The sequence below is a fragment of the Mesoplodon bidens genome (assembly GCF_964165515.1).
Source record: "Mesoplodon bidens genome assembly, chromosome: 7".
Classification (NCBI taxonomy): domain Eukaryota; kingdom Metazoa; phylum Chordata; class Mammalia; order Artiodactyla; family Ziphiidae; genus Mesoplodon; species Mesoplodon bidens.
Window position 1 is genome coordinate 53,059,710 of NC_138164.1, and position 22,842 is coordinate 53,082,551.

The 22,842-nt window shown below is 44.6% G+C and overlaps 1 protein-coding gene across 2 annotated transcripts in view; it reads left to right on the forward strand.

Moving 5' to 3' along the window:
* The window catches only part of GALNT18 (polypeptide N-acetylgalactosaminyltransferase 18), a 352,781-nt gene that overhangs the window by 245,807 nt on the left and 84,132 nt on the right, over nt 1-22,842 (forward strand). For both annotated transcript variants that reach the window (XM_081239978.1, XM_081239977.1), the window contains exons 4-6: nt 9,339-9,522; nt 11,357-11,554; nt 16,945-17,059. In XM_081239978.1, the coding sequence (XP_081096104.1) occupies nt 9,339-9,522; nt 11,357-11,554; nt 16,945-17,059 (497 nt within the window). The remainder of the gene's footprint in view (nt 1-9,338; nt 9,523-11,356; nt 11,555-16,944; nt 17,060-22,842) is intronic.

Here is a 22,842-nt window from a genome sequence, read left to right on the forward strand (position 1 = left end):
GGTGTATGGATTCTAGATTAAGGGAGGTGATTAGTTCCCTCTATTCTATATAGGTCAGTTTATTCCGAAAAAACAAAAGGCCAATTTCTAGCTTCATAATTTAAAAGTGTTAGAGAAAAACTAACATATTTAGGGAGAAGTGCAACACGATAAAAGAACTTGAACTCACGAGATATGAGGAAATACAAGGAAGAACTGACACATTTGACCTAGAGAAATTCTCAGCAAGGTCTTAAGGATGGTCTTCTGCTCTAAAGCGTTGCCAAGTGGAAAAGGGACTTGATCTGCCTTCCGTAGCCCCCAAATAAGTCTTGGACCAATGAGTGGAAGGTTGAGGGACTGTGGCATTTGGAGGGTAAAAGAAAAATGAACATCTAATAGCTGGAATAGATTGCATAGAGTTCTCTGTCATCGCAGGGGCTGGATGATCACTCATCCGGATTCACAGAGGGCATTCAAACCTTAGATGGGTAATTGGTTCAAAATGAACTTTCAAATCCTGTCTAACTCTGAGGTCTTGGGATTTACAGGAACTTGCCCAAGGTCACAGAGTGAGGTAGTAGCTGTCCAGCACAAAAGTTTCCTTCCTCCCTGTCAGCATGTTTCCCTCGGATTCACAGTCTCCTCATCTCCTTGATGATTAACTCAAGCAGTGGTGCACAAAGCAGCCTAGGGACCACAGCTTACCCACCCATCCAGACTTATTTGTTTGGCCAGCATCATATGGTAAAAGACTTGAAATCAATATCTGTAGGAAGGTACACCAACTCCGGCTCCATGCTCCATTGCCTTCCCTGGGCGTGAGGCCACTGCACACATTTGTATCTCCTGGCCCCTGTGGCCTTGCTTCTTGTACACTTTGGACCTAGGGGCAGGGCAGAGCAGGAAGAGGTGGTCCTGGACCAGAGCCTATGAAGAGGGCCTTGTCAGCCAGAGATGGATCCCCCAATTTCTAGGGATAGTCAGCTCCCCCATCTCTTACAACTCCCAGTATGGTAGAAACTACGAAAAGGAGAGAAAGTGCTATGCACTTTTCACACATGTCAATCCCATTTCATCCTCATAACAACCATATCAGTTTCCTAGGGCTGCAAAGTACAAAGTACCACAGACTGGGTGACTTAACATAAATTTATTGCCTCACAGTCCTGGAGGCTAGAAGTCCAAAATCAAGGGGCTCCTTCTAAAGGTGGTAGGGAGGGATCTGTTCCAGGCCCCCTCCCAGCTACTGGTACCCTCAGACGTGGCTTGGATGCTAGATGGCCATCTTCTCTTTGTGCCTCTCCACACTGTCTTCCTTCTGTGTATGTCTGTCTCTGTGTCCAAATCTCCCCCTTTTATAAGAACACCAATCATATTAGATTAGGACCTAATGACCTATCTTAACTTGGTTAAATCTGTAAAGATTCTATTTCCAAATAAGGTTGTATTCTGAGGTCTGGGGGTTATTAGACTTCAGCATACCCTTTGTGGCGAAACAATTCAATCCATAACAGTCCGCCCTCCGATCCCCCCCAATTCGTGTCCTTCCCATGTGCAAAATACATTCACTGCAACTGAATATCCCCATGGACATCAAGAACTGGTTTAGTAACAGGTCACAATGATAATACATGGAAAGCAGAATTAAAATGCAGTGTTTGCAGTGGTTTTTTTTTTTTAATAAAGTTATTTATTTATTTATTTTTGGCTGCGTTGGGTCTTCGTTGCTGCACGTGGGCTTTCTCTAGTTGCGGCGATCGGGGGCTACTCTTCGTTGTGGTGTGCAGGGTTCTCATTATGGTGGCTTCTCTTGTTGCAGAGCACGGGCTCTAGGAACACGGGCTTCAGTAGTTGTGGCATGCGGGCTCTGTAGTTGTGGTTCACGGGCTCTAGAGCGCAGACTCAGTTGTTGTGGCGTACGGGCATAGTTGCTCTGCGGCGTGTTGGATCTTCCCGGACCAGGGCTCCCTGTCAGGGCTTCCTTCCTCCCTGTCAGCATATTTCCCTCGGATTCACAGTCTCCTCATCTCCTTGATGATTAACTCAAGCAGTGGTGCACAAAGCAGCCTAGGGACCACATGTCCCCTGTGTTGGCAGGCATGTCCCCTGTGTTGGCAGGCAGATTTTTAACCACTGCACCACCAGGGAAGTCCAAAATGCAGTGTTGTTGACTCTGAAAGCTGTCCTCTTTCTACTACACTGTGCTCCTGCCATGAGGTGCACCTACCATGTGCCAGGAACTGTGCCAGCTGCCTCATGCCCTTTTCTCACTCCTAGTGGGCTGTCTGTCCGGCAAGGCCCCAGACTGGGCACCAAGGGACATGCAGGGCTCAGCCCAGGTGGGTCTGTCCCAGGGCCTGGGAGTGGTAAGGCTGGGAAGATGGGGTGAGGGGCGATTGGAAATTAAGTCCTGGGGAGGTGCTCTGGTTGGAGGTGAGTGAATGTGGCCCACTCAGGCCATCATCTGGGGAGAAGGTGGGTGCATAGGGTGTTGCCTGAGCTGCTAAGGAAAACACAATGAATGTGGCTGCTCAGGCCCTGTTCTGCTGCTGCAGGCACCATATACAGTTATGAAGAGGCAGGGGAATCAGATGCTTAGCCAGGCCCAGAGACAGCCAGCAATAAACCAATGCCAGCCACTTTCATAGACACAGCTCTTGGTCATCCACTTCCAGGAAAGGTGGATGTCCAGGCGAGGAGTAGGTCCTGGGCTATGGTCTTTGCAGATGGAGCTTTCTCAGGGTATGAGGGGAGGACTGGTGGAGAGCACTGAGGAAGAAGGAAGTCCCTGAACAGATGAGAAGAATGGGGATTTTGAGGTCGTTAGACCTGGCTTGAACTGAATTCCCACTCACAAACTGCATGGCATTGGACACATTGATCAACCCTTCCGAGCTGCATTTTCCCAGGGGCTTGTTGTGAAGATTAAATGCCCATTCTAACTGTGTGTGAGGCACATGACCCTCTTCGTGTTGCTGGGCTCAGTAAATACTGTTTTTGCCTCTATCTTTTTTTAACATCTAGAAATTTCTCAGCTATTATTTTGTTTTTTGGGGGTTTTTGAATTTTTGAATTTTATTTTATTTATTTTTTTATACAGCAGGTCCTTATTAGTCATCAATTTTATACACATCAGTGTATACGTGTCAATCCCAATCACCCAGCTCATCACACCACCATCCCCACCCGCTGCCGCTTTCCCCCCTTGGTGTCCATACGTTTGTTCTCTACATCTGTGTCTCAATTTCTGCCCTGCAAACTGGTTCATCTGTACCATTTTTCTAGGTTCCACATATATGTGTTAATATACGATATTTGTTTTTCTCTTTCTGACTTACTTCACTCTATATGACAGTCTCTAGATCCATCCACGTCTCAACAAATGACCCACTTTCGTTCCATTTTATGGCTGAGTGATATTCCATTATATGTATGTACCACATCTTCTTTATCCATTTGTCTGTCGATGGGCATTTAGGTTGTGTCCATGACCTGGCTATTGTAAATAGTGCTGCAATGAACATTGGGGTGCATGTGTCTTTTTGAATTATGGTTTTCGCTGGGTATATGCCCAGTAGTGGGATTGCTGGATCATATGGTAACTGTATTTTTAGTTTTTTAAGGAACCTCCATACTGTTCTCCATAGTGACTGTATCAACTTACATTCCCACTAACAGTGCAAAAGGGTTCCCTTTGCTCCACACCCTCTCCAGCATTTGTTGCTTGTAGATTTTTTGATGATCCCCATTCAAACTGATGTGAGGTGATAACCTCATTGTAGTTTTGATTTGCATTTCTCTAATAATTAGTGATGTTGAGCAGCTTTTCATGTGCTTCTTGGCCATCTGTATGTCTTGTTTGGAGAAATGTCTATTTAGGTCTTCTGCCCATTTTTGGATTGGGTTGTTTGCTTTTTTAATATTGAGCTGCATGGGCTGTTTATATATTTTGAAGATTAATCCTTTGTCCATTGATTCATTTGCAAATATTTTCTCCCATTCTGAGGGTTGTCTTTTCGTCTTGTTTATGGTCTCCTTTGCTGTGCAAAAGCTTTAAAGTTTCATTAAGTCCCATTTGTTTATTTTTGTTTTTATTTCCATTACTCTAGGAGGTGGATCAAAAAAGATCTTGCTGTGATTTATGGCAAAGAGTGTTCTTCCAATGTTTTCCTCTAAGAGTTTTATAGTGTCCAGTCTTACATTTAGGTCTCTAATCCATCTTGAGTTGATTTTTGTGTATGGTGTTAGGGAATGTTCTAATTTCATTCCTTTACATGTAGCTGTCCAGTTTTCCCAGCACTGCTTATTGAAGAGACTGTCTTTTTCCATTGTATATCCTTGCCTCCTTTGTCATAGTTTAGTTGACCATAGGTGCTTGGGTTTACCTCTGGGCTTTCTATCTTGTTCCATTGGTCTATCTTTCCGTTTTTGTGCCAGTACCATATTGTCTTGATTACTGTAGCTTTGTAGTATAGTCTGAAGTCAGGGAGTCTGATTCCTCCAGCTCCGTTTTTTCCCCTCAAGACTGCTGTGGCTATTTGGGGTCTTTTGTGTCTCCATAGAAATTTTAAGATTTTTTGTTCTAGTTCCGTAAAAAATGCCATTGGTAATTTGATAGGGATTGCATTGAATCTATGGATTGCTTTGGGTAGTATAGTCATTTTCACAATATTGATTCTTCCAATCCAAGAACATGGTATATCTCTCCATCTGTTGGTATCATCTTTAAGTTCTTTCATCAGTGCCTTATAGTTTTCTGCATACAGGTCTTTTGTCTCCCTAGGTAGGTTTATTCCTAGGTGTTTTTTTTGTTGTTGTTGCAATAGTAAATGGGAGTGTTTCCTTAATTTCTCTTTCAGATTTTTCATCATTAGTGTGTAAGAATGCAAGAGATTTCTGTGCATTAATTTTGTATCCTGCATCTTTACCAAATTCATTGATTAGCTCTAGTAGTTTTCTGGTGGCATCTTTAGGATTCTCTGTGTATAGTATCATGTCATCTGCAAACAGTGACAGATTTACTTCTTCTTTTCCAATTTGTATTCCTTTTATTTCTTTTTCTTCTCTGATTTCCTTGGCTAGGGCTTCCAAAACTATGTTGAATAATAGTGGTGATAGTGGACCTCCTTGTCTTGTTCCTGATCTTAGAGGAAATGCTTTCAGTTTTTCACCATTGAGAATGATGTTTGCTGTGGGTTTGTCATATATGGCCTCTATTATGTTGAGGTAGGTTCCCTCTATGCCCACTTTCTGGAGAGTTTTTATCATAAATCAGTGTTGAATTTTGTCAAAAGCCTTTTCTGCTTCTATTGAGATGATCATATGGTTTTTATTCTTCAATTTGTTAATATGGTGTATCTCATTGATTGATTTGCATATATTGAAGAATCCTTGCATCCCTGGGATAAACCCCACTTGATCATGGTGTATGATCCTTTTAATGTGTCGTTGGATCCTGTTTGCTAGTATTTTGTTGAGGACTTTTGCATCTATATTCATCAGTGATATTGGTCTGTAATTTTCTTTTTTTGTAGTATCTTTGTCTGGTTTTGGTATCAGGGTGATGGTGGCCTCATAGAATGATGAGTTTGGGAGTGTTCCTTCCTCTGCAGCTTTTTGGAAGAGTTTGAGAAGGATGGGTGTTAGCTCTTCTCTAAATGTTTGACAGAATTCACCTGTGAAGCCATCTGGTCCTGGACTTTTGTTTGTTGGAAGATTTTTAATCACAGTTTCAATTTCATTACTTTTGATTGGTCTGTTCATATTTTCTACTTCTTCCTGGTTCAGTCTTGGGAGGTTATACCTTTCTAAGAATTTGTCCGTTTCTTCCAGGTTGTCCATTTTATTGGCATACAGTTGCTTGTAGTAGTCTCTTAGGATGCTTTGTATTTCTTCAGTGTCTATTGTAACTTCTTTTTCATTTCTACTTTTATTTTTTTTATTTTTATTTTTTGCGGTACGCGGGCCTCTCACTGTTGTGGCCTCTCCCATTGCGGAGCACAGGATCCGGATGCGCAGGCTCAGTGGCCATGGCTCATGGGCCCAGCCACTCTGCGGCATGTGGGATCCTCCCGGACTGGGGCACGAACCCGTGTCCCCTGCATCGGCAGGCGGACTCTCTACCACCACGCCACCAGGGAAGCCCCGATTTCTACTTTTATTGATTTGAGTCTTCTCCCTTTTTTTCTTGGTGAGTCTGGCTAATGGTTTATCAATTTTGTTTATCTTCTCAAAGAACCAGCTTTTAGTTTTATTGATCTTTGCTATTATTTTCTTTGTTTCTGTTTCATTTATTTCTGCCCTGGTATTTATGATTTCTTTCCTTCTGCTAACTTTGGGTCTTGTTTGTTCTTTCTGTAGTTTCCTTAGGTGTAAGGTTAGATTGTTTATTTGAGATTTTTCTTGTTTCTTGATGTAGGCTTGTATAGCTATAAACTTCCCTCTTAGAACTGATTTTGCTGCATCCCATAGGTTTGGATCATCGTGTTTTCATTGTCATCTGTCTCTAGGTATTTTTTTATTTCTGCTTTGATTTCTTCAGTGATCTCTTGGTTATTTAGTAACATATTGTTTAGCCTCCATGTGTTTGTGTTTTTTACATTCTTTTCTCTGTAATTCATTTCTAATCTCATAGCATTGTGGTCAGAAAAGATGCTTGTTATGATTTCAATTTTCTTAAATTTACTGAGGCTTGATTTGTGTCCCAAGATGTGATCTATCCTGGAGAATGTTCTGTGTGCACTTGAGAAGAAAGTGTAATCTGCTGTTTTTGGATGGAATGTCCTATAAATATCAATTAAATCTGTCTGGTCTATTGTGTCATTTAAAGCTTCTGTTTCCTTATTTATTTTCATTTTGGATGATCTGTCCATTGGTGTAACTGAGGAGTTAAAGTCCCCCACTATTATTGTGTTACTGTCGATTTCCTCTTTTATAGCTGTTAACAGTTGCCTTATGTATTGAGGTGCTCCTATGTTGGGTGCATATATATTTATAATTGTTATATCTTCTTCTTGGATTGATCCCTTGATCATCATGTAGTGTCCTTCCTTGTCTCTTGAAACATTCTTTATTTTAAAGTCTATTTTATCTGATATGAGTATTACTACTCCAGCTTTCTTTTGATTTCCATTTGCATGGAATATCTTTTTCCATTCTCTCACTTTCAGTCTGTATGTGTCCCTAGGTCTGAAGTGGGTCTCTTGTAGACAGCATATATATGGTCTTGTTTTTGTATCCATTCAGCAAGCCTGTGTCTTTTGGTTTGAGCATTTAATCCATTTACGTTTAAGGTAATTATTGCTATGTATGTTCCCATGACCATTTTCTTAATTGTTTTGGGTTTGTTTTTGTAGGTCCTTTTCTTCTCTCGTGTTTCCCACTTAGAGAAGTTCCTTAAGCATTTGTTGTAGAGCTGGTTTGGTGGTGCTGGATTCTCTCAGATTTTGCTTGTCTGTAAAGCTTTTGATTTCTCCATCAAATCTGAATGAGATCCTTGCCTGGTAGAGTAACCTTGGCTGTACTTTCTTCCCTTTCATCACTTTAAGTATATCATGCCACTCCCTTCTGGCTTGTAGAGTTTCTGCTGAGAAATCAGCTGCTAACCTTGTGGGAGTTCCCTTGTATGTTATTTGTTGTATTTCCCTTGCTGCTTTCAATAATTTTTCTGTGTCTTTAATTTTTGCCAATTTGATTACTATGCGTCTCAGCATGTTTCTCCTTGTGTTTATCCTGTATGGGACTCACTGCGCTTCCTGGCTTGGGTGGCTATTTCCTTTCCCATGTTAGGGAAATTTTTGACTATAATCTCTTCAAATATTTTCTCGGGTGCTTTCTCTCTCTCTTCTCCTTCTGGGACCCTTATAATGTGAATGTTGTTGCGTTTAATGTTGTCCCAGAGGTCTCTTAGGCTGTCTTCATTTCTTTTCATTCTTTTTTCTTTATTCTGTTCTGCAGCAGTGCATTCCACCATTCTATCTTCCAGGTCACTTATCCGTTCTTCTGCCTCAGTTATTCTGCTATTGATTCCTTCAAGTGTAGTTTTCATTTCAGTTATTGTATTGTTAATCTCTGTTTGTTTGTTCTTTAATTCTTCTAGTCTTTGTTAAACATTTCTTGCATCTTCTCAATCTTTGCCTCCATTGTTTTTCTGAGGTCATGGATCATCTTCACTATCATTATTCTGAATTCTTTTTCTGGAAGGTTGCCTATCTCCACTTCATTTAGTTGTTTTTCTGGGGTTTTATCTTGTTCCTTCATCTGGTACATAGCCCTCTGCCTTTTCATCTTGTCTATCTTTCTGTGAATGTGGTTTTTGTTCCACAGGCTGTAGGATTGTAGTTCTTATTGCTTCTGCTGTCTGCCCTCTGGTGGATGAGGCTATCTAAGAGGCTTATGCAAGTTTCCTGATGGGAGGGACTGGTGGTGGGTAGAGCTGACTGTTGCTCTGGTGGGCAGAGCTCAGTAAAACTTTAATCCGCTTGTCTGCTGATGGGTGGGCTGGGTTCCCTCCCTGTTGGTTGTTTGGCCTGAGGCAACCCAACACTGGAGCCTACGGGCTCTTTGGTGGGGCTCATGGCAAACTCTGGGAGGGCTCACACCAAGGAGTACTTCCCAGAACTTCTGCTGCCAGTGTCCTTGTCCACACGGTGAGCCACAGCCACCGCCTGCCTCTGCAGGAGACCCTCCAACGCTAGCAAGTAGGTCTGGTTCAGTCTCCCCTGGGGTCACTGTTCCTTCCCCTGGGTCCCAATGCTCACACTACTTTGTGTGTGCCCTCCAAGAGTAGAGTCTCTGTTTCCCCCAGTCCTGTCGAAATCCTGCATCAAATCCCACTAGCCTTCAAAGTTTAATTCTCTAGGAATTCCTCCTCCCATTGCCCAACCCCCAGGTTGGGAAACCTGACGTGGGGCTCAGAACCTTCACTCCAGTGGGTGGACTTCTGTGGTATAAGTGTTCTCCAGTCTGTGAGTCACCCACCCAGCAGTTATGGGATTTGATTTTACTGTGATTGCGCCCCTCCTACCGTCTCATTGTGGCTTCTCCTTTGTCTTTGGATGTGGGGTATCTTTTTTGGTGAGTTCCAGAGTCTTCCTGTCAATGATTGTCCAGCAGCTAGTTGTGATTCTGGTGTTCTCACAAGAGGGAGTGAGAGCACATCCTTCTACTCCACCATCTTGGTTCAGGGCCTTTGCCTCTATTTTTCCCTTCAAAGCTGAGCTGGGAAATGCCAAGGAAGACCTGGGGAGGGGACTGGCTCCTCTTGCCTGTCTCTGGGGGTCAGCTCACCCTGAAAGCATGAATGTGCTGATTGCCCCTGCCCTCAGTGTGCTAACGGTGCATTTTCTCCCTCACAGAGGAGCTGAAGGAGAAGCTGTCAGAGTATGTGGACAAGGTGAATGGCCAGAAGCCAGGCTTCATCAAGGTCGTGCGGCACAGCAAGCAGGAAGGCCTTATCCGCTCCAGGGTCAGTGGTTGGAGGGCCGCCACTGCCCCCGTAGTGGCACTCTTTGATGCCCACGTGGAGTTCAACGTGGGCTGGTAAGTGCCCATCGGGAGCTGAGGAGGATGAGTCCCAATGTGTTCCAGGGGCTTTGGCTCAAATGGGTGCAAAGCCTGCTGAGATCTCAGTCATGATGGGGGAAAGGAGAGATCTGGGTGTACGGGTGAGCAGGCTACAGGGCTGGCCCTTCAAGGTAGGGGAGGGTCAGGGATCAACAGGTCAGTACACAGTGTCTCAAGTGTTGGTGGCATCAGGTGTGACTCAGGCTGGTGTGGTCCTCTAGGAGACGTGATAGGAGAGAGGGGTAAATGCTAAGGGCAAAGCAAGAGTTCCAGCCCAGCTAAGGACCAGGATGCGACCCCCAGGAAATGGAGAGCTGGACCAGACACAAGGCAGAAGCCCAACCCCAAAGACAGGAACAGGACCGAGAGGGCAAAGGGAGCCAGGGTGACTTGATGTTGTCACAGGTGCCCTGGGCTCCCCCAGATGCCAGGCCAGAGGTAGCACATAACCTCAGATCCTTTCTACTGGTAAAACTAGGTCTAGAAAATCTTTCTTTCTCTGTCCAGGGCTGCTCAGGTGCTGGGTGGGGCAAGGCCTCAGTGGCTTCAGCCAAGCAGGGACAGGGCACCTGACACCAGCATCCCTGCAGGCTGGAGGGCGTTCTATGGCCCACTGTGTGTGGCTTTGCAGAGAGCCTGGGCCTAGGGGGTCCCAGGTGCTGGGGATGGCCGAGTGTATCACCCTAACCACTATGCAGGATGGCACTGGGGTCTGCTGTCCCCCCCTAGACTCCAGGTGCCACCCTCTGCCTCCCTGGAGTGGGGCCCTTTAGCAGGAAGGGGCAGTGGGCACGCACACAGCAGGACTGGGTGGAGGCATACTTTTACATAGCAGGCCCGAATTAAGGCTGTAACGCAGCCTTTTTTTTTTTTTTTTTTGCGGTACGCGGGCCTCTCACTGTTGTGGCCTCTCCCGTTGCGGAGCGCAGGCTCCTGACGCGCAGGCCCAGCGGCCATGGCTCACGGGCCCAGCCGCTCCGCGGCATGTGGGATCTTCCCGGACCGGGGCACGAACCCGTGTCCCCTGCGTCGGCAGGCGGACTCTCAACCACTGCGCCACCAGGGAAGCCCAACGCAGCCATTTTTTATAGGTGAATTCACTGCTTGCCATTTGTGACTATTTAAAAAGCATTTTCACTGGATTTATGGCCAGAAGAGGAGAGGGACACTTGCTATTTCAAGCTGATTTGAATAAACAATTGTGCAACCAATGCATTTTTAATGAGAAGGTTATCATTCCTGTCTGTAAACATTTTACTTGCCTGGTGCCCACAGGGCTTCCGGGCTCTGTGGAAGCCCGACCCCCCCACCTCTCCTTGGGCAGTGGGGACGTGTGGGGTGCGGGTGGCATGTCTGGAAGGACCGAAGCAGCATCACACAACGGGTGGAAGTAGGTTTGTTCTCACCTCCGTGTCTCTGCCATCCTCATCTGCCTTTTCCTCCTGGTTGATGCACTGCATTTTAGCAAAATCAAAGCCCAAGTTGAAAGCTTCCGATGGAACCTCAGATCTGTTCCTTTCTTCTTTGTTAAGTCTTGGTCTCTTTTTTTTCTAATGGAAAAAAGGAAATCAAGCAGACACCAGGATCTGAGGCATAAGAGTCTGTCAGCTCAGCCTGGGACATGCTGAAGGAGGGGTCAGGCCTCTTGCTAGCCCGGAAGCATGGGGGCTGGGAGACCGAATAGGAGCTCCTTCCCAGGAGGCGGAGCAGCTCTCCCCTGGAGGAGGCGGCCAGGAGTTCCTTCCTCCTTGTCTGGGGGAAGGAGCTTTAGAAGGTGCCCGTCTCCCCTCTCTCCCTCCCCCCTGCCCAGGGCTGAACCCGTGCTCACCCGCATTAAGGAGAACCGGAAGCGGATCATCTCGCCATCCTTTGACAACATCAAATACGACAACTTTGAGATAGAAGAGTACCCGCTGGCCGCTCAGGGCTTTGACTGGGAGCTGTGGTGCCGCTACCTAAACCCCCCTAAGGCCTGGTGGAAACTGGAGAACTCCACGGCCCCAATCAGGTAAAGCATTCTTAACCTGGGTCTCTCTGTCTTGTCTTCCATGCAAGGGCTCCCCTCCCAGCCTGACCCTTGTTTCCCAAACTCCAGCCGCATCAGCAAGTGACCTTCAGTCACAGCTTACAGCATTTGACGATCCCTTTTATTTTTATTTTATTTTATTTTATTTTATTTTATTTTTTTTTATTTTTTTGCGGTACGCGGGCCTCTCACTGCTGCGGCCTCTCCCGTTGCGGAGCACAGGCTCCGGACGCGCAGGCTCAGCGGCCATGGCTCACGGGCCCAGCTGCTCTGCGGCATGTGGGATCCTCCCGGACCGGGGCACGAACCCGCGTCCCCTGCATCGGCAGGCGGACCCTCAACCGCTGCGCCACCAGGGAAGCCCTATTTTTATTTTATTTTATTTTATTTTGCGGTACGCGGGCCTCTCACTGTTGTGGCCTCTCCCGTTGCGGAGCACAGGCTCTGGACTCGCAGGCTCAGCGGCCATGGCTCACGGGCCCAGCCGCTCCGCGGCATGTGGGATCTTCCCGGACCGGGGCACGAACCCGCGTCCCCTGCATTGGCAGGCTGACTTTCAACCACTGTGCCACCAGGGAAGCCCTGCTGATCCCTTTTAAAAGAGCTGTGGCACCCAGAATCCATTCAGAGCCTCAGAGTTACTCATTTCATCACATCGCTCTGGGACACTTGCTGGGCGCCAACTGCTGTGCTGGGGACACAGAGTGATCAAGACTCGATTCCTGCCCCCAAAAGCCTGGAGTCTAGTGAAAGCAGAGAAAATAATTGGAATAAAATAAGTGGAATAACAAATTATTCCCCATGCTGGTGGAAAGTGCATGAAAACTGGGGAGAATCCTTTTCGGAGCCTGTAGCATTCGCACTTGTTTTTTCTTAAGGGCAAGTCGGAGATTACAAGGTTGGGGCAGGGACACTCATATTCAAACGAGCAGAGTGAGTTCATGGACACAGAAGAAGTTCAAAGGGACTGGAAGGAAGGAGGACAGTGAGGGGGGAGCCCCAGGCAATGAGGCCAGAGGGGCAGAGAGGCAAGACCAGACGCCACGGCACCGTGTATGCCTGGCTGATGTTTGAGCTTATCCTGTAGGACTCAGACAAAAGTGGCTTCAAACTTCCATTCAAAGATCCCAAACTCTTTCTGCCTTTGCTACTGCCTTCAGAGACACCCAAGTGACTCCTCTATGTGGCCTCTATTTTATGGGTCAGGACTCCTGAAACAGCCATCCCCGCCAGCCTTTATTTCTATCTGGCTAATCACAGATCAGGTGCCTTTATGCTCCCTTCTGATGCCACACAAATGGCATCAGAAGGTGGCCTAGAGGACAGTTCCTGGGATGAAAGAGGAGATTAGAAACTGTTGTTGCTTTGTATTACGTGAGGGAGAAAGATTATGAAAAATGTAATTGAAAGTGAGAGATTACTATCTAAGATGGCATTTTTCCTTGCCAGAAGAAAAAAACTATATTCATGGTTTTTTGTTGTTGTTGTTGTTGTTTTTGCAGTACGCGGGCCTGTCACTGTTGTGGCCTCTCCGGTTGCGGAGCACAGGCTCCAGACGCGCAGCCTCAGCGGCCATGGCTCACGAGCCCAGCCACTCCACGGCATGCGGGATCTTCCCGGATCGGGGCACGAACCCTCGTCTCCTGAATCGGCAGGCGGACTCTCAACCACTGCGCCACCAGGGAAGCCCTGTATTCCTGTTTAAAACAGGATGGAAGGGCTTCCCTGGTGGCACAGTGGTTGAGAATCTGCCTGCTAATGCAGGGGACACGGGTTCGAGCCCCGGTCTGGGAGGATCCCACATGCCGTGGAGCAACTGGGCCTGTGAGCCACAACTACTGAGCCTGAACATCTGGAGCCTGTGCTCCGCAACAAGAGAGGCCACGATAGTGAGAGGCCCGTGCACCGCGATGAAGAGTGGCCCCCACTTGCCACAACTAGAGAAAGCCCTCACACAGAAACGAAGACCCAACACAGCAAAAATTTTAAAAATAAATTAATAAACTCCTACCCCCAACATCTTATTTAAAAAAAAAAAAAAAAAGCAGGATGGAAGAGAACCCCACCTAGCTTTCCTGCGGTTGTCTCTGTCACCTGTCTGTTAGGCCTCTGCCACACTTATGTTGTTAAATATTTGCTGGGAGGTCGCTGTGTACAAGGGCCTTTTACACAGATGGTCTCATCTGCTCTTCATCATAACCCGATGACAGCTCACTCACTGTGTCATTCCCATTTTACAAGATGAGGAAAGCAAGACTGACAAAGGGGAATGACCCTGCCAAAGGCTCCAGCCAGTGCAGCCAGGATCCAAACCCAGATCAGCTAGATTCCGTACCTAGTGTCATCCTCCTAGGCCCCCACTGTTGAGCTCGGAACTGGTGTGGCTGAAATATACCCGCAGGTCTGTTGACTGCTATTGGAGAGAAATATGCCGTAACACAATGAGCGGTCTTGCAGTAGACTTCACTGGTATTAGCTGCTTCTGTTCCGGGCATCGCTAAATGTATCAGCCTGGACTTAATCAGTAAACCCACATTCTAGGTCCTTGACAGAAAATATCATCTCAGCCTCAAATATTCCATCACCTAATTTTTATCAAAATCCTGAGAGAAATTGTATTAATGGAAAATTTTGAAAGAACATTCTTGGTTTATACCTGGATGAAGTCAGCCCCACAGAAAGCTGTGGGTTATACAAGTGTATCTTGCCCACCTTGGAGCTGCGCTTTAGTGCTTTACCCCCACATGATGTAAACTATAAAAAGAGCCCAGAGATATCTTCTGTTGCGTTCTAAAGGGATGGCTTTAAGATTGTTGTCCGCTACATCCCAAAGTGACCCCTTTAAGAAGACTGACCTGAGAAATTTCTTTCCAACTGAAAGACTTGCTATTCCTGAGGAATTAGTATGACATTTTTACATGGGAACTGTAAATCTTACTTCTAAGACCATATGTGTTCATTTTCACCTTGGCCACCAGGAAGCTCAGGGTCAACTTTGTGGGTCCACTTTAAGAATCATGAAAGAAGACACATGCATTCTAACCAGCCTCTAATTTTTGGTGGAATTTTAGACTTTTCAGACATTTATCTATTTTTTTCAATGTGTTTTACATTCTCTTGTAAGCTATTTCTAACCCTTTTGGGAATGAGGCAAGATATAAATCAGAAACACTTTCAGGCTGAGTAGGTCCACTTAACACCCTAGCCAGTTAATAAGTAATGAAGACTGAGGGGGCCTGTGCTCTTCTCAGAGTACTGTTTTAGGTTCTGTTCTTTCCCTGACTGGGTCTGGCTGTTTAGGGAAGGCCCCCTACTCTGTATCCCAGAATGCCCTGCCCTGCTCAACATTTGAGATATGGGGATATATGTATGTGTATAACTGATTCACTTTGTTATAAAGCAGAAACTAACACACCATTGTAAAGCAATTATACTCCAATAAAGATGTTAAAACAAAACAATACAAAACAAAAAAAACCACATTTCAGTAACATCGAGGAAAAGGCTGAGAGTCCACTCTGCAGGGTTGATGTTTTAAAACCACCATGCATTTAGAGGGTGGATTCTCTGGGCTTCTTCAATGTGCAAGTGCATCTTTTAAAATGATCTTTTGAGTACCAATTATGTCCCAGAGGTTTTCAAGTGCTTTACATTATTTAATTTAACCCTTGTGAGGTTATAGTTGATTCTGTTTCATAGATCTGGAATCAGAGGCTCAGAGAGTCTAGGGAACTTCTTTCAGAGATGCACAGGCAGAATGGGGAACCTTTGCCCTAGCACTCACCTCTAAAGCCAGGTCACATGTCCCCCCCCCCCCCACCAGAGTAGGAACTCAGCCTAAAGGATCAGTGGCTTGAGGTGGATTGACTGTCCTGGATGCCTGCGGTCTGTGGAAACTGAGGCCATTCAGAATAAAAGGCTGTAATTTGAAAGCAGAAGGGGCAGGGACCCCAAGGCACCAGTCTCTGCCCAAGCAGCCTCCTGCATCAGCATTCTCCAAAGAAATGGCCTGCAAAATAGCTGTTTCTCCACCTTGATGATATTACAATTTCAAAGATGGGTCCATTTGCATTTGAGTGAAAGTTTTCTCATCACTAAGGATTCTTCGTTTCTCCTTTTCTTTCTCTTCCCCTCCAATTCCTCAGCTACCAGCTGATAAAATGCTACGCAGGGGCTAGAAGCGGTAGCAGCGTGCAGTGGAACAATTCAAAGTAATTTGTGTAAGATGATGCTCTCAGCAGAGAAGCAGCCCACATGCGCTTGTGCTGATTCACCTAATGTGAATCTCTACTCGTGACGTTCTGCATCGGGTGTCTGTACACAGCCATGAATCCCACGCTTACACTCGCTAAGGAAAGGCCTTCCAGCTTCTGGACCCACAAGCTGTTGACGTGTTGCTCCAGCCTAACACCCCTGCTGAATTCCAACCCAGACCAGCTAGCTAGGCCCTGCCTGTTAGATATCTCCTCCTAGTGACCCACGGTCACTTTAAGATCAGTTTTCCCAGCATGGACTCCCTCTTCCTTCTGAAACCAGCTTCTTCTCTATCCCCGCTATTGATGGGTGGTCCCCACTCCACCATCACCCAAGCAGAACGCCAGCTGGCATCTAGATTCTTCCCACTCTCTCATCTTCATAGTTCATCTGTTTCAAAGTTCTTCTGCTTTTACCTCAAAATATGTCTTTAAATAATCTCTGTCTCCGGTCCTGGTACTCTGGTCCAGGTCTTCATCATTGCCCATCTGGATATAGCAACAAGCTTCCCAACTGGATTCCTCGATTTCTACCCAATCTCCTCCAATCAATCACCCCACAGCTGCCTGAGTATTCTTCTTCCAAACACAGATCTGCTTATACCACTGTCTGCTTAAAATTCTTCTTTGACACTCATTTACCTACAGATAAAATCCAAATGATTTACCATGCTATCCAAAGCCCCAACTCATCTCTCTAAAGGGACCAAGGTGAAGAGTGGGAAAGTTGCTGTGGGTCCCCGGGTAGAAACAAAAACTGACTGTGCAGTTCAGAGTGCAGGGGTCAGGGCAGCCAGAGGTACAGTCATGCAGTATAGACTGGTAGGCTGAGCACTACTTCTCTGGGCTAACATACATGCAAGCACCACCAGAAATGACGGCTGGTCCCAGGACACAAGCTGTCTCCCACTGCCCTGCTGAAACAACCTCCCTGGAATAGCTGGTGAGGGTGGACCCAGGAGGGCCACTCAGAGAGCAAGGCCCACACCAGTTCTGGCAGCAAACGAAGGGAGAGGACCAGATCCTCCTGGCAGGAAGGCAGCACTGCTCTTACTGCTCTGACGGCCCCCATGAGACAGCCCCTCTGCTAACGACTGGCCATCTCCCCACGCCCTGCAGGAGCCCTGCCCTCATTGGCTGCTTCATTGTGGACCGGCAATACTTCCAGGAGATTGGCTTGCTGGATGAAGGCATGGAGGTCTACGGAGGCGAGAACGTCGAGCTCGGGATCAGGGTGAGCAGGGTTTCCCCCCCCCCGTAGGGCGTGGCTCAGCTCCCCAGAGGGTGAATGAGTCCAGGAGTGGAGAAATGGGGCTCAGGGTTGAGGGTGGTGGACTGATTCTGGATGTCCAGTCCCTAACCCTGGTCCATGTGTATGTGATCAGGGCTGGTGGGGATGGGGTAGAGACACAGGTTGGGACCTATAGAATTTTCAGGAAGAAAAGAACATCAGAAACTACTCTGGCTGGGGTGGAGACATGGGAGAGTTGAGCTCCCAAATCAAGGGTGACATCTTGGCTAAAATCAAACACAGACTTCTCAGGGGTGAGCCAAGGGGTGCTCCAGGAAGGGGCTGCTGAACAGGAGGGACCCTCAGAATCACTTCCTTATACTGTAACCTCCCTTTGGGATTTCTCACTCTGTTATTCTCCATCTCCAACACAGTGGCCAACAGAACCTTCCTAAAGACTTTGTCAAGAGAGGGCTACAGAGAAATAAACTCACGGGGAATAAACAGCAAAACACAGGCAGGCTCACTCCATGTGGGTTTCTGACCCACCACATGTTGGTCAGACCTTCAGGCCCGTACATGCCTCACACCACTTTCCAGAGATATCTGCCATCCTTCCCCAAGGTACAGGGCCCTTTGTAGTTATCAACGTGTGGTGTGAATCCACACCAGGTACAATTTAATTTCTCATCCTGCAGGAACATTTCCAAGGCTCTGGCCCCTTTCCCTCGGCCCATGAAAAGATAACTCCAAAATGAACCCCATCCCCATGACTGAGGGACACATTAAGTCCCTTGGCAGGTGACAGAAATGTGATCATGGATACAAGGAAGGACCTCGTCCACTACAGGGAAGCCCACCCCTCTGTCTAGGCTGTGGTCCTAGCCTCATGAAAAAACCAACATGCAAGCTGTGCTTGTCCTCACAATGACCCCCACTGTCCTCTCCACAGGGCTCTTTAAGCAGCCTGGCACACCATGCGCTACAGACTCGCCAGCCCCTGGCCAGCCCTTGTACCTGCTGGTGTTCATGGCAATCATCTGAGATGTTCCCCCTCGCTGCCTGCCCTCCATGCAGTCCACCCAGTATCTGCCTGGTTCCCACTAGTGACCCCATTCTTGCTGCTTTGGCCTTAGTGTCTGTATCTGGCGTCTCTTGTTCCTAATCTTTGGTGTCCTCTCAAGGGCTCCAGCTTGAGTACACCCTCCTTACCTCCTATCTCCAACCCACTGGGCAGTCAGCTGGCCCTGGACAGTCCTCGCCCTGCCCTGAGGGGAGACTGAGCATCTCCACTGAGCATCTCACAATACCTCCAATAGCCTGACAGGCAGTGTGGGCCTGACTTGTCACCCAGACTTAATACTGTGGCTTTGAGGTCTGGCGGCAGGAGCAGCTTGCCTGAAGCCGAGCTTAGGAAACACTTCCAGATACCTGTGTTCACTGAAACCCAGAGAAATCTCTTTGGAGACAGTCAAGATGCATGGGCTTGTTGGAGAGCTAATATATTCATAGAGGACAGCGCCTGCATAATCACCCTCACTTCTCCGCTCTCCCTACGCTGGTCATTTATTCACCATTTGCATCCTCACCGTCTCATTTCCGCACATTCCTGGATAAATGCTTGCCCCCAAACATAATTATTTTTTACTAGGAGCTGCTGCTGGGAATTGGCTGAGCGGGCAGGACCACCTCCAGTCACTTATGTTCTCTGGGTAAAAATGTCCAGGAATGGAGAAAGGAATTAGATTTGTGAACTGTGCTTGCAGCACGCATGTGAGTCAATCACAGAGTGGTGAGAGACTCCTGGCTTTTCCTTGCCTAGATTATAAAGCTGCTCTGGAGTGTGGGCCTGGGTGAGGCTTTCAAATACTTGTTTAAAATTTGGGGGTTTGATGCTTGGGGTGTAAAATACAGTATAAAATGTTGCCTAGCTTTTTTTTCTCTGTCTCTTCCCTCCCATTTGACAGAGGTGAAGTATCACGGAGTTGAAGGAAAGGTGGCTTTTAAAGCAGGGACCCAACAACTTGTTGGCTGGCAGAGCTGAGGACCGAAGGAGGGGCTAGTTAATTTGAATTTCAAATCCAGGTCCCCGCTAAAGGGATACAGAACCTCCAGCCATCTTCAAAATAGATGTGCACATTTTGTATGGTTATTAGTGTTTTTCTTTCATGTTTATGAGTTAACATCTCAGTGCCTCACTTTCTCCATCTAGGATCTCCCTTCAGTTACTCCCCAGGATTATATGTAAAAATGACAGACATTGCTTTCCTCCCCTCATTTATTCAGAGGCAACTTATTCAAAGTCCTTACCCATTTGGAACACAGAAATAGAGCTGTTTGCACAATTATTCATTATCTGCTCTGGCACTTTACTTATATAATCCAGCTACAAAACACCCTAAAAAGTAGCTGTTATCATAATACTCCTTTTTTCAGATGAGAAAATTGTGAAATAGAGAGCTTACATAATATGTTCTCAAAGTCATATGACTTATAAGAGGTAGAGAAAAGATTCAACTCCAGATCTTTATAATTCAAAAGCCTAGCTAGCTAGATATACCACAGTGACCTAGGGATAAAAGTCCTTTGAGCATTCCCAAAAGAGCATTACAATGTCCATGCAGTAATTTTCTTCTACTTTACTCACAGTCGTGTCTACTGAGTCCTCGTTTAAAGCCTTATTCTTATTTTGCACTCAATTCAAATAAGCCTTTTTTCCCCCCAGTTTATAAGTCCACAACTCAGTGGGAAAAAGAAGAAATGCTATGGGCAAGTAGACTGAAAAGCATGAGAAGTAAGAGCTGACATTGAATAGGAGACAGATTATACAGATGATGGCTATAAAATACTAGAATATATAAGAAAGTATTCAAGAGCTGGCAAGGAATTAAGAAGTTGTTAGAAACTGTTATTTGTTCAGTTGAGTCCCCTTTAAAATATGTTGAAATTCTAACCCCCTGTACCTGTGAATATGATCTTATTTGGAAATAGGATCTTTGCAGATATAATCAGGTTAAGATGAGGTCATACTGCATTAGGGTGGGCCCTAATCCAATATAACTAGTGTCCTTATAAGAGAAGGAAAATCTGGGCACAGACAGACACAGAGGGAAGATAATCATGTGAAGATGGAGACAGGTATTGGAGTTATGATGCCACAAGCCACAGAATGCCTGAGGCTACCAGAAGCTGGAAGAGGCAAGGAAGGATCCTCCCCTAGAGGCTTTGGGGACAGCATGGCCTAAAAATACTTGATTTCAGACTTCTAGCCTTCAGAACTGTGAGAGAATACATTTTTTGTAGTTTTAGGTGATCCAGTTTGCTGTGTTTTATTATAACAACCCAAGGAAATCAATACAGACACCAAAACCTAAGTGAAAGTAGGAATCAGAGAAAGCCTGTGTCCATTATATTTGAAGAATGTGATGATTTGAAGTTTATGATTTCCCAGTTTCATGGAGTATACAGAGGACAGGATACAAAGCCTAAGGCTTGACCAGCATTAAGAATCTAGTAAAATATTCCCTACCCTTTATCTCCCATAAAGCTGGAACTGCAAAGGCCCATTATCTGTGTATAAAGATGGGCTAGAAATACTCCCACCCACATTTTCGTCATTAGAGTGAAAATTGCCTGTCTCAATCTTGTGCTAGGAAGAAAGGAAAAATTCTCTTCTGTGAATCCCTCCCTTGGATCTATCATTCAAAATCAAAATACTTCATGGTTCAGAAAATCTCGAGAGGAGAATTTAACTTAAAGTTGTTAGAAGTTCTTAGGCATCTGCAAAAGTGTACATGAATCCTCTCTGGGAAAGACCCCTTTAACCCAGGCCACAAAACTTCTCACAGCTAGAGTTCCAAGGAATGTGAGTTCAGTTTTTTTTTTTTTTTTTAATCATGAAACAGACAAGGGAAAAAGAAGAACCAAGAGCAAACACCAGCAAAAGCATTAGATAGCTAAATTTGATCTACAAAGTCTTCAAGTATTGAATCTATCAGAAGTAGGATATCAAATAAGTTGTATAATATATTTAAATAAATAAAAAGAGATTGAAATTATGAGAAAGAAGCAAGGGACTATAAAAAGACCAGTCATATTAGTATAAAGATAGAATTTCAAACATGAGAAATACAAAAATGTGAATTGAAAGCTTAATGGATGGATTAAACAGCTAGTCGGATATTGTTAAAGGGAAAAAAATTGAGTAAACTGGAAAATAGAGCTGAAGAAATTATTCAACATTACCCCAGGAAGACAAAAACAAAAATATGAAAGAAAGAGGTTGAGAGACATGTAAAAATGAGAGAGAGTGTCTAATATCTTAGAATTCCAAATGGAGATGATAGAAATAGGATTAGACAAAAGCGATATTTGAATATATAATGACTGAAAATGTTCCCATACTGATGAAAGACACCTATCCTCAGATTCAGGAAGTCAACCTATCCAAAGCAGGATAAATACAAAAATATTCACACTTAGACATTATCATAGTGGAACCACAGAAAGCCAAAGACAAAGGAGATCTTACAGCAGTCAGGGAGAAAAGACAGACTACCTAAAATTTAATGATAATTAGAATAACAGTGGATTTTCCAATGGCAATAATGGGATCCAGAAGACCATGAAATAATATCTTCAATATGCTGAGAGAAAATATCAATTTTTATATGTATACTCAATTTAAAAAATCCTTCAAAAATAGGGAAGAAGAAAGCCATTTTCTGAAACACAAAAACTGAGTTTGCTACTAACAGATCCTCAATAAAATAAGTTTTAAAAGACATACTTCAGGTATAAGAAAAATGAGCCAAGAAGGAAATCTGAGATAAAAAAAGAATAATTAGCTCATATATGAGTAAATCTAAAGAAATATTCATAGTAAATAATGTATTGCAAGGTTATAAAAACAAATTAAAACTACAGTGTATGATGACAATTGCAAATAAGTTGGGAGGGGTGATTGTAAATAAAGTGCCCTAAAATGCTTATATTATTAATGAAGATGGAAAAGATTCTGGTTGACTTTAAATTCTGATAAATTAACCATATTAAAATTTCTTGGGGGGCCATGAAAATCATATGTATAAAAAATATAACTTCCAAAGTAGTAGAGGTGAAAAATGAAATATGAAAATGGTAAAAAGAGAAATAAAAAGGTGGTACAAGAAAAAAACATATAAAATGGTAGAAATAAATCCAAATATATCAGTAAATATGATAAATTTACATGGGCCAAATTAAAAGACTAACATTTTTAAACTAGATTTTAAAAATTATCTGTAGGCTATTTATCAATGTAAGCCTGAAATATAATAATACAGAAAAGTTAAGATGTAAACGAATGGAAGAAGTCATAACAGGTAAATACCAATCAAAAGAAAGTTGCTGTAGTTATGTTAATATTAGAAGAAATACCATTACAAAATACTTTAGGATAAATAAGGAAGATTTCTTCAAGATGATAATATGTTAAGCCCATCAGGAATATTCAACAGTTATAAGTTTTTATGTGCCTAATTGCACAGCTTTAATTTATATAAAGTAAAAATGGATAGAATTTCAAGGAGACATCAACATCACCACTAATGTAGTTGAGGATTTTAATAAATTTTCCCAGTAATTGATAGGCCAACATAATTAATAGTTTGAATCAAATGGGCATACATACAACACTGCATCTAACAACTACAAAATTGAACAATTTCAAAGGAGTAACATCATATAAAACATGTTATCCGACCACGATGGAATTAAATTAAAAATCCATAACTAAAAAGTATAGG